General features: G+C 34.4%; 1 protein-coding gene across 4 annotated transcripts in view; it reads right to left on the minus strand.

The window, feature by feature from the left end:
- The window catches only part of LOC111155593 (cullin 2), a 104,288-nt gene that overhangs the window by 58,610 nt on the left and 32,560 nt on the right, over window positions 1–13,118 (minus strand). For 3 of the 4 annotated variants that reach the window (XM_022515844.1, XM_022515845.1, XM_022515846.1), the window contains exons 3-5: window positions 10,212–10,314; window positions 6,775–6,869; window positions 156–261 (exon numbers count right to left, since the gene is read on the minus strand). In XM_022515844.1, coding sequence (XP_022371552.1) covers window positions 156–261; window positions 6,775–6,869; window positions 10,212–10,314 — 304 coding nt within the window. The remainder of the gene's footprint in view (window positions 1–155; window positions 262–6,774; window positions 6,870–10,211; window positions 10,315–13,118) is intronic. The other variant, XM_022515847.1, reaches the window with a different exon arrangement.

The raw sequence follows: 13,118 nt of genomic DNA on the forward strand, positions 1-13,118 counted from the left end.
GAAATCGCTGCAGTGTTTTATTAACATTAATGATGTTTTAAATCTTGACAATTTTAAGACAGTCAACATGGTGTCCTTAAAATAAAGGAAAATAAATTCCCTCAATATATATGAAAACACTCTCACATCTGCCAGTCAGGTAAAGAATTTCCTACCTCTCCTATTTCCATAAGTGGTTCATTCATATCTACACCACCATAGCCATACTGAAGGTCAGCTTCTGTCAATTTATTCTTTTTAATAAACTGTGTGTTGAGATACCTGAAAAACAAATATAGTACCACGGACACTATATTAAAATCAGGAGGAAAACAAGTAACGTGCAACTTGAAAATAACAATTTTAGGGTTATATAAATCAACTATAGAAGAGTGTGGTAACATATCCAAAGAAATTATGCAGAAGTAAGAAATACAATTTAAAAGGCTCAAAAGTATCAGCCAAAGGCTAAGAGCAAAAGAATAACCTCTAGAGTAGGAGAAGAAAAGCCTACTACTTCAGTCCCACTTTTAAAAACTCAAGGGTTTTGCTCTAAAAATTTCCAGTACTCATATAACCCAACAGCTCCTATCCAAGGTGCTTCTACAATCCTTCTGTAATGTAATTTGCACATTCCCAGATTCTTCTTGGTAAGTCAGGATAGTTCACTTTGCAAAGAATTAAACAAAGAAATAGAGGTAAAACTCAAGTTAGTTCTTCAATTTGTATCTATCACCAGAAAAAGATGTAACTTTTCATTTTTAAACAACAACAAAAAGAGATCACAATTAGTAGGTAAGAAAATGAAATAGACTGTTATATACAGAAAGAAGTATGGGCAAAACTGACAAATGTAAGATCACTTCGTCTACCAGAGGAAAACAGCTTTATAATGTCTCAACATATTCTAAGACTAATAGCTGTATTGAACTCTACAAATTACTGAGTTGAATATAGAGTTCTTTATAGAAAATAAAATGTGTAGAAAGGGCTCAAAATATTCTAGCACTCACTTTTCGCAATCTTAGATTTCACTATAATGCCTATAATGCTCACCACCTAAAAGTACTGATTTGAAAAGTTCTGCCATGTGTAAATAGCTATAGACAACACAAATAGGCAATAACCACAAAATCTCTAAAGTAAAACACTTTCTAGCGTTCACTGCATCAAAATGTGAGAAGTCTACTTCATGTCTGCAGACAAATGAAACTGGAAACAAAGACAACAAAAGTTTCAACTGCATAACTTCACAAACAACTCTAGGAGACAATGAGAAACACAATTCCTGGAATTAATGCCAAAGCTGTATAGATAGAACCACTTACACAAGTTGCACTCCGACACCGACTGACTACAAGCCTCTAAACTCCAAGGCTTAAAACCCTGGTAACTCCCTTGGACATTTTAGTCTCCTCTACCCATGTTACAATGTCCTATTACATCTTTCCTCCAAAATGCCCATTCATCCTTCCTTCCATCCTCTCCAGTAGTACATCCTCCTAATTTCATGTTGGGTTTTCAACCATGCCTTTCATCTGAAGAAAGGGAACAGGACTGAGACAGAAATAAGAGCTAAAGAGAACATCTGTGCTACCTGGCCTGAAACAGGGATATATAAATTGAAGAGATATTTTAACCTCTGGCCTCTGTCATTCAGGTCTCAGCTCAAACACACTTCTCTCAGGCCTGACCTGATACCAAGCTAAATGAACTTTAACTTCTACTCCGATTTAAGTAACTAAATATAACTGTTTTATATTCTTCACGGTACTTACTACTTTGTGAAATAAATCCAATTCTCTCATTTGCTTACTTGCTCTGTACATCTGTTGCCTCTCCAGAATACAAGAACTACAAAGCAAAGACCCTGCTTACACAGCATCCAGAACCAGTGGCAGGTAAATATGAAGTCCTCAAAAAATACTTCCTTGATGAATTACTGAATACATAAATGGACAACATTCCAGACAGCAGGGATAATAAAAGCTAATATTAGAATACAAACGTAGAAAAGCAGCCTGGTGCCAGATCATAAAAACACAAATGCCAAGAATTAAAAGTATATCACTAACATTTACTGAGTTCGTGTCACGTGTCAGGCATACCCATTTTATATGGCTGCATACTATGAGCTAGATAAGTGTGGTATTATCGTAAGATCCTCCTTTAATATGTAAGAAAACTGCAGCTTAGAAAGCTTAAAGAACTTGCCGAAGGTAAATCTGCTAGCAAGTGGCAGAGCTGGTACAGAAATTTCACAAGTTCTCCCTCACTCATTCAACAAGTAATGACCAAGCGTGAACTTTAAATCAGGTAGTGTGCCAGGCCCCAGGCACAGAAAGATGAAAAACAAAAATGTGGGCTTCCTGCACAGAGTTTACACATCTGGTAGAATATACAAATGTAAACAAATATAATATTTCAACAGTGACATGTGTTCCCTGAGTAGTGGGACTTTAATTGTCATATCTTTACCATTTATATGTGCCTTCCTTTATGCATCCTTTGCACCAAACCAAGTTTGTCGCACCAAACCAACACCAAAAAAGTTTCTTTTTTGGTCTGTGGTACCATGCCATTCCAGTAATCTCACTAAGAGATTAGAAACATTTACCTCTCTTCCTTCCACTTCACTCCTTTAATCAGCTGCTCTTCATGTCCTAAACTGCTACTCATGCTCTCCCATTACTTTCCTTTTCTCTTCCAATGCCTCTCTGCTTGGATCATGTGCAACACTCCCATGACTGGTCTCTACTTCCTGTTTCTGCCATCTCCAATTCATCTAAAAATTACTCACCTATTCAGAATCCTGAGTAGCTCCTTTATACCTATAGAGTAAGTATAAACTTCTTAGGATAGCGGTTTGTTAATGCTGAACAACCAGCTGCTAGATCTGCAGAGGTCAGGAATCACTATTCCGTTTCAAAGATCTGTATGTATATTCTTGAGCCAGCATACTGCTTTAGTGGAGCTTTATGTCTGATATCTGACAGGATAAGTCACTATTCTCTTTACCTCATGGAATAAAACAAACTTACAATTAACTCTATCTTTCTCATTCCAGATTTCTACTCTTGATGTTAAGTTTAAGCTTGATAGATAAGCTTTTAAAGTAACTTAAAGATTTAACTTAAAATGTAAACAGCACAATTTTTCATTTTGATGTGTGGATACAATTCTTAATTTCTGTCACTGGAGTATTTTACAGTCAATTTTATTCATCACACATTTGTTTTTAAATAAAGACATACATTCTAGGAAATCATAAAAGAAATCAGGTTCCAATAATTTCTTAAAATATTTTATACTCTACCACACAGGCAATACCATGCTGTTCCGCTCACATATAATGCAGTAGTTTTTATAATTTTTATAATGGTTTTATAATTTATTTCATCAACAAAGTGTTTAGTAAGTATCCTTTGCTTTCCTGGAATATTAGCACTGACAAAATTAAAAATAGTACTTGACAATAAGGAATAGCCAAAAGTAACTTTGAAGCCTCAGAGAAACCAAGTATTTCAATCTGTCTTAGGAAATTCCATTACAAATTGTTCTCATGCTAATACCTACTGGATTTCAAGAGTTGTTAGTTCTCCAGTTAATATCTTATGTACTCCACTTCAAGAGCCAGCAGGATCTAAAGAGGTATGTAGTACTGGGAAACGTGAGGCAGGAATATCATTATTTTCTTTAAAGTCAGAATCCTTAAATTACCTATGCTAATGCATATCCATTTTATAAATCAGTCAGAATAAAGAAGAGGCTAGAAATTACTTGAGAAAAATATTAAAAAATACTTTTGAAACAAAAATGAATTTTTCCTTTTTATTTCTTGACACAGATTTCCTTACAGAGTATGACTAAAAGCTAGCCTTGATAACCTCAGTACCCCACAATTAAAAACTATCATTAAGCAGTTTTCATCTAATTACTGCCAACTATATCCTCTATGAAAAGGATCTTACCATCTATTCTACCAATATAATTAAATAAATGATGATCAGCCACAGTGGTCAAATAAAATTCTCTATAAGTGAATCCCAGGAGCCATTAATTCTAAGTCTTTGCTAAAGACAGTGGAAGGTTACTAGGTGATTTCAGAGTGATCCGATCTGCATGTTAGAAAAAATAACATGAGTTCAGTAAACAGAAAAAATTTGAAATCAAAGGCTGGAAGACTGCTTATAGGGACTTATCATTAATAAGAGAAACAACAAAATGCTTACAATGCAAAGGAAATAATGAATTTAAGAGACATTTGGAGGACCTGACCAATAGGGATCAGGTAGAGACGATAACCGTAAGTGAAGAAAGGATAACTGAGGCTTCCGGCATCTACGTCTGGATGTACAGTATCATTTCCAATTAAAATTAGTAATACTGGGGCGCCTGGGTGGCTCAATTGGTTAAATGTCTTAACTCCTGATCTCAGCTCAGGTGCTGATCTCAGGGTCATGAGTTCAAGCCTTGTATTGGGCTCCACAGTGGGCATGGAGCCTACTTAAAAAGTAATAATATAAATAATAAAATTAATAATACTGGGGACAGTGTGGATGTAAAAGATAATAAGCTCAGTTTTGAAATCTGCAGTACTACAACGTACCCATGGAATACCCTGAAGGTACAGGCAGGCTAGGTAAAAAATACTCCTCTGAAACTTAGGCCACCTGGGATAAGCCCATATTTTGGTGGTTAGCAGTATACAGGTAGTAGCTAAAACCAGGAGAAATTGAAATCATTCTAGAAAGAATGCGTAGTTTAAGATAAGTTATGAGAACAGAATCTACCTAAATGACTAAAAAAGTGTATTTAGAATGAGACTAAAGTAAAATGAAGAAGTTAAATAGGCTTAATTGGACTGATCTGGGTTTAAATTGTGATTTTTTTTTTTTTTTTTTTGGTAGCTGAGTAACACTGAGCAAAATCATTTAACCCCTCTGAGCCTAGTTTGCTCCGCTGCAAATCTGGTGACACCAACTACCTCATACGGTTTATATACACACATACATTTATGTATATATCATATGTATTTAATAAAAGCTCACTAACAGTACCAACTTATTATTAATATTTGTATTGATTTAAATAGTACCAAATTATTGATTTTGGCAAATAAGAGATACAGACAGATGCAAGGAGAACCTAGGAAACAAAACAAAACAAGAAAAACAATTTAAATCTTTATGAAAATGTCTCAGCTCAAGAGGGAACACACTGCACATAGCATACTGCACTGGCTTATAGTCTAACTACTCTCTTAGACATCTATATACCAGTGGCCCAAGCTTCTCAGCAATGCCAAAGGTATGCATGTGTTCTCACTCTTATCCTTAAGATTCCTCTAATTCTCCTCCACAATTTATCTAGGGTAGTCCTAAAAGTTCTATTTATGACTATCTTACTTTGATGGATGAAGGAGGGGAAAAAAAAAAACATGAAATGTCAAGATGTTTAATGTATGGCAAACACCGTTTTATAAAAGCCAAAGCCACAGTAAACCTTGTGCTTGTCAGAAACTGCTGGCTTCTGATTTTATTACATTTGGCTCTTCTAAGAAGAAATAAAAGCTAATGGCGGTTGAAATAAGCTCCAGTTTTCAACAGAGGCAACTTAAAGTAAACTTCAGTGTTTATAAAAACCTACAGGAACATGAACCACTGAAAAAGGACAAACACGCCATGAGAACCAAGCCCTAGCCTCAGTGTGGTACTCCAGCAATGCATGGAGTAACTATACAGACAATGCTCTGTCAGCCAGCTTCACTCCTGAGTTTCTCACTGGGGAGAACTGAGGAGTTTCTCCCCAGTGAGAAACTGAGGCAGGGGTCCATCTCTGCCCAGGCCACAATGCATAGGCCAAAATTATCGCCTCCATCATAAGCCACAACCATTTCAAGAGTAGTCACTCTCATTCCAAGGGTAAAAAGCCCAGGTGACTTAACAATACTATTCCTTATTTATCCACTATTCTTCGATAAATAGGTTTCTGCCTTATGTACCCAGGAATTTATTTCCATTGTCTATGTGAACGGGTTAGAGAGGATAACCACAGAGTACCACAGAAATATGCCCGAGTGACAGTTAACACAAAAGATCTAAGTAGGAGACTGGGTAGAACAAGGAAGAGAGGGAAGTTCAGAGACAGGAATGGCAGAAAAACACATCAGAATTAGTCACTTAGAGAAAGGAAGACAAGCAATTCACACAAGCAATCCAGACAGATAAGGGAGTACAAGGAGAGACAGGAAAATGTGAGAGAAGGCATTATGACACTGTAGGTAATTTAATATAATGCCTAAAGGATAAGGTAGAACTTGAAGAGAACAACTGTTGAATGCTTTAACTAGCAGTGTTTCCATGAAACATAAAATACTGGATCTTACAGTTAAATAAGAACATACTGGAGGGGAACATGGGCTTGGATTTACTTCACCAAGTTTCATCCAAGCTGAAGTTGCACTTTGGAACTCTGTCAAGATTTAACATGTGCTATATATAGAGAGAAAGAGAGTCCCAGACAATATGAAAAAAAAAAAAATAGAACTATGAAATTAAATATAGTTTTAGTTTTCAGAGAGTAACTTTCCATACCCTGCCTGGCTTCCAAAGACCCACATGACCCCGACTACAGACCTTTCTCCATAGCAGACAAAGCCCATTGAGCAGAGAATGCTTTAGTTTTGTTCATTTATTTAAAAATTTAAAAACAAAAAGCCAAAACCAAAAGTCCTTCAATTACTGAATACCCACAACACTGCTTGGGTTGTCAAGAGTTTAAAGGTGTACTTACCTATACAAGCAGTCCATATAGTCTGCACCTTTGCTATATTCCTCCCAATACCTATGATACATAACAAGTACTTGCTCTTCAGACTCCAGAACTCTCTATATAAAGAAGAAATACATTTTTACTTGGAAAGCGCTACTCATTTTCATTTGTAAGCTATGAAATTTATCAAAAATTATTTTTAAAAGTATTCTAAATTACATTTACAATTACATTCTAATTTAACTACTTTTAGTAAAACTTAAATGGCCGGGGAAAAATGTGTCTTAGATATGAAAATAAAGCATCCATACTAGAGAGTAAACAGTTCCATTCTCTAAAAGGATAAAATGTAATGGTGTGAGGTATCTTTGGGCTACAATATTATACTAAGATCAGCTTAAAAGAGAATGTAATTCTACTGCCATGTATCTGTGTGATTCCTCAAATCCCTCACTTTTGGTCATCCTGCTAGTTATATAAATATATCATCACTCTGAATTACTCAGTTATGTTAGTAAGACTATTTATGAAAATTTACAACTTTTCTATATTCCCCAAATAAGCTGTTTTATATTTACTTAACAGAAATCTATTACTTTTTGAAAAATAAAAATATCAAACTTAAACCTGAGATCTAATTTTTTAAAAGTTATTTTTGAAGGAAATCTAGTCTAACAGTAAAAATACACTGGACTGACATTCAAAAGATACCAGATTCTTTTATCTCAGTTCTTTCATAAACTGTCCATAGGACTTTAAGCAAGTCATGACCTTAATTTCCATCTAATTAATTCTCTGCTGAAATGCTATGCTTTTAAATGTGAATTTTAATAATTAAGGCTCAGGAGAAAGAAAGAGCCTATAATTAGTATTTTTTTGCCTGTCATTTTAATAAATTAATTAAAAATAGCAACTATTATTAATAACACTGGGGGGAAAAGCACACTTAGAAACTGCTGCTGCTGGGTGAATAAATATGAGAAAACAATAAAAAATGTTTATGACCTATGACTTAATAATTCTATGTCCAGGAATTTATCCTATAAAAAACTTGGCTACACAAAAATAATTTAGCTACCAAGATATTCACAGAAGTACTGTTTATAAAAACAAATTATATATATTGCAAATAATCCACATGCCCAGCAGTATGAGAATATTTAAACAAATTGTAGTATCTCTACACAATGAAAAATTTTACAATCATTGCCAGGATTATAAAAGTCCATTTAATGACAAAGAGTATTATAATAATATTAAAATAAAAAAGATTATAAAGTGTATAATATGATTCCATGCAAAAATAGGCAAAGGACAAATATCAAATTATATATATTATCAACATATGCCAAAACAGATGTATTTAAGTATAGATATTCAAAAATATTCACAGTAGTTAATTCTGAAAACGGCAATGCAATACTTTAGTAATTAAAAAAGTTCCCTCCCCCAATCAAACAAAATTTTCTTCTCACAGGTGAAACTGCTTCAAATCTGTTGGCTATGTTAATAATTTACTTTGTCATCAACTATCAGCCAACTTCTTTTTTGTCACAGGATCTGAGAAAATATATGGTATACAATTATGTAAGTATTCTAAACTTTCATAAAACTATTTCACATTACTTTAAAATCCAATTATACCAATGTTCATTTCCTAGTGTTAATAATTGTACCACTGTTATACGAGATGTTAACCTTAAAAAGCTGGTAAAAAGGATATAGGAATTTTGTATTATTTTTACAACTTTCCTGTAAGTCTGAAAGTATTTCAAAATAAAACATTAAAAAAAAAAAAAACACAACCCATGCTAAAATATAAACCTTGCAAAATTTGTAAGTGCCTTACACAGGTAACAATTATGGGATAACCAAAGTTCACTAGATTATCACAGCAGAACTTTAAAACTAAATTATGAAACATTATAAGAACAATTTCAAGTATCTATTATCAAAACTGCTTTCATGAGCTGATAAATTATAGCACATATTAGAACACTAAAATGTATCTGCCATGTATAATAAAAAGTAGAGCATTTCCTTCTAAAGTTTTAAAAGGGAAACATCACAAGATCAATTGTGCTCTGGGGTTATCACCACTTTAAAATTTATCTGCACCTAGCCAAATACAAGGTTAGACACAATATTATACAGTGTTATTGTATCTCCATTTAATTTTTATTTTATTTTATTTAAATTCAATTAATTAAGATTATTGGTTTTAGAGGCAGAGTTCAGGGATTTATCAGTTGCATGTAACACCCAGTGCGCATTACATGAAGTACCCTTCTTTTTTTTTTTTTAAAGATTTTATTTATTTATTTGACAGAGAGAGATCACAAGTAGACAGAGAGGCAGGCAGAGAGAGAGAGAGAGAGGGAAGCAGGCTCCCTGCTGAGCAGAGGCCCAATGCGGGACTCGATCCCAGGACCCTGAGATCATGACCTGAGCCGAAGGCAGCGGCCTAACCCACTGAGCCACCCAGGCAACCCATGAAGTACCCTTCTTAATGATCACCCAGTTACCCCATTCCCCCACCCTTCCCCCCCAACGACCCTGTTTGTTTCCTAGAGTTAGAACAGCCTCTTATTGTTTATCTACCTCTCTAATTTCATCTTATTTTATTTTTCCCTCCCTTCCCCTATGATCCTCTATTTTGTTTCATAAATTTCACATGTGAGTGAAGCCATATGATAACTGTCTTTCTGACTTATTTTGCTTAGCATAATATCCTCTAGTGTGTCTCCATTTTAAAGATAAAGAAACTTAAATTTCAATCCATAGGAAGACTGAGTTGCCCATGGTCACACAGCTAATGAAGGGTAGAGTCGTTTCTAGCCCAGAAAATAAGTGATCTCTTCCAGTTCCTGATCAGATCAGTAGTCCAAAATAAGAAATACTGTCTATAGCCAAATCCCGTAAATTCTTTGTTCATACAGAGATCAAGTCCGTGATGTTGCCCTTGTACATATGGCATACTAACTAAAATAAGTGGTCACAGGTATAGTTTCTATCATGCTTTTTAATTTACCATTTCCCTTTTTCATTTTAGGTTTTTGTAAGACTTTATGTAGAAGAGGCAGCTAAATGGCTGAAAATAATAAAGACAGAGATTTACCAAGAGGTGGGAAGCAAGAGTAAGAGAAAACTTGGTTCTAATAAACACCATCCGGAGGACATATAAGCAAATTTTAAAGTTGAACAAACCTTGATTTGAAACTCCACTATTTCAGTTACTAGTTATATGATTCTGAATAACTAAACTGATTTCCCTTGGAGAATCTAACATAATGCTTAACTCACAAACCTTAAATTATATAATAAAAAAAAATGCTATTCAGAAAACAAAGCAAATAACCTTAACCTGATATAAGTTCTGCACTGGAAAACAGTAAACTAGCCTAATAGTAACTACCCAGATACAAACATATTTGTATCACATATGTATTACTTCTTACCTTGTGCAAATGCCGTACGTGATTTTCCAAAAAAATCTTAGTTTCTGTATAAAGTCTTTCTCCAAGGGGTTCAGGATAGGCCACACATAAAGCATAGATATCTCTAGTTAAATTGTTAAGGTTTTCATATTCAATATTGGAGATACTACTTTAAAACAAGAGATTTAACTCGTTTGTAATTTAAAGTTTTTCAGATAATTTAAGATTATACAGATATAGAAAAAGTAAAATATATGTAGCCAAGCTTACTCTAAAAAGCCCTGTGTTATTCACATACTCATTCAGCAAATATTACTTGAGAATTAGACAGCATTGTAAGGAAAATGGTTCTTCTAAAAGAGCTTAAAATTCACAGCAGCATTCTGTAAAATCAAATTACCCAGAAACCTACAAAATAAGGCTTATGTAAGAATGGACATAAGCATAATATCAACAAAGGGCTATGGAATATCACAAGCAGGTATATCTATGCAGTTGTGAGAAACAAAACAATTACAGAAATTACTCATTTGACACAGTCTCCCACATCACAGCACTCATCAGAACATCCTATAATCCACACACTATCCTTTGGTATTTACTCCATAAGAAGAATTATACTACGAATAGAAATATCAATTAATCAATTAAGTTTCTGAGTACCACTTTGGTAAGTATCACAAATGGGAGATATGCTGCAGCAGACAGTCCTTAAACAGAAGTCAAAGGAAATGGGATCTGATTGAGACTTTTTAGTTTTACTAGCCAGTGATCTTGACCAAGCCTCTGAACCCTTCTGTGTTGCCATTTCCTCATCTCTAAGTTAAAGATAATAAATCCTCTTTTGATATCTCTACAGAATCCTTTTAAGACCCAAATTAAGTTCATGAATGTTAAAGTACATAAACTGTGCATCACTGACCAGACGTTGAAGAGGAAGCATACATGAAGCAATCTGAGAACAGCTTAATTAGAGATGCAGATAAAAACTGAAAATAAGGTTGATTATTTGGGATGGAGTCAAGTATTTAATGTACCTAATATATTTTTATTTATATTATAAATATATTCAGCATACTTAATATAAGAATTGGGATGTATTTAAAAATAAAAATTTTGCTTAAAAATACGGAGGTTGGGGGGCACCAGGCTGGCTCTGTTGGAAGAGCATATGACTCTCAATCTCAGAGTTGGGAGTTCAAACACCACCTTGGGTGTAGAGATTACTAAAAATAATAATAGTGGGGTGCCTGGGTGGCTCAGTGGTTAAAGCCTCTGCCTTCAGCTCAGGTCATGATCCCAGGGTCCTAGGATCAAGCCCCACGTCCGGCTCTCTGCTCAGCGGGGAGCCTGCTTCCTCCTCTCTCTCTCTGCCTGCCTCTCTGCCTACTTGTGATCCCTGTCAAGTAAGTAAGTAAAAATCTTAAAAAAGAAAATAGTAAACAAAAAATTTTAAGAAACTTTCATTATAAAAAGATATAGAGGTAGGATGAAGACTGTTCCTCATCTATATCTCCGTAACATTTTATATATTTTTTCTATAGTACTTTTATACAATAGAAATTATTAATACCTTTGTCATCCACACCAGCCTGTTCTTAAAAAATCATCTCTAGATTCATAGATGCAAGGCACAATTCCTGACACATAAGACACACTTATTAAACACTTGGTGATGAGGTAGGGAATCAACATCATGTGCTCTATTTACCTAGTATCCTTACTCCAGAAAGAACAAGCAGCCCTCTCCATTATGAGGTCATGGATGGGTAGATTTTGGTCAGACTTTTCCAGGTTCCTTCTAAATCCTTTTATTTGTTTTCATTATACATAATTAGTAAATAATAAAATCTTAATGTATATATGTATACATTCTTCAATATACTACTGCTAAATATAAACAAAAAAATTTTTTACAGTTAAACACAAAGAAGCAAAAATATCCATACAGTGTAATACTGTTGTGCCAGGTTTTTTGTTTTTTGAAGATTTATTTATTTATTTGAGAGACAGAGACAGAGAGTATGAAGTGGGGGGCAGAGGGGAGAGAGAAACAGACTCCCAGTTCAACAGGGAGCCCGACTCGGGGCTCAACCCCAGGGCCAGGACATCATGACCTGAGCTGAAGGCAGATGCTTAACCAACTAAGCCACCCAGGTGCTCCTGTGCCAGGTATTTTTGTAGAAAAAAAATATATAGTAAAGAAACACACTATTACGATTACTTTAAATCAATCAAGATATAATGAACCTCTATAAAATAGATTAAGTAAAATAGTACATAAGAACTATTTACTAAAAATAACATAAAAATATTAACCTATATTACAAAGAAAATAGAAATTTTAACATACATCATCTAAGAAAAAATTTAGAAATTTATCTGGACAGAAATTCTGTAGAGAACTGATAATAGTTTGGGGAGAGAAGGAACAAGGTATGAATAAAGAAGGAAGGTGCTCCAATATAATGTACTAAATGAGCTCCTGGATCCAGCTTGGAGGTTTTAGCTATAAAGTCCTCAGGGGGAAAAAAAAGTCCTAATTCACCACATAAGAGTTTTATCATACATTTATACTCAATCTCAATTACTCATCACAATCTTACCCTAGTAAAAACTGATATAAAAGTGTTGTCAGAATTAAACATATTAGAAGAGAGTAGTTACCCCTAGTGACTGAGGGGGAATGTGGGGTACTTCTGGGATCCTAGGAGTGCTATCTATTGGGTACATGGGTATGCTCATGTTATGAAAATTCACCTGTATGTTACTGTGTCAGTGTGTATACTACACTTAAATGTATTTTTTTTAAATAAAGACTAAACTTAGACAGGATCTAGATCAATTCCTTTGGCAAAGGTGTGATGCACTTAAGATATTTAAGTTCTGAATACCTACTTCAAGTTTTCATCTATCATATTTGCTCTA

The sequence above is a fragment of the Enhydra lutris genome, unplaced genomic scaffold, assembly GCF_002288905.1.
Source record: "Enhydra lutris kenyoni isolate GAN:26980312 unplaced genomic scaffold, ASM228890v2 scaffoldscaffold42, whole genome shotgun sequence".
Taxonomy (NCBI): Eukaryota; Metazoa; Chordata; class Mammalia; order Carnivora; family Mustelidae; genus Enhydra; species Enhydra lutris.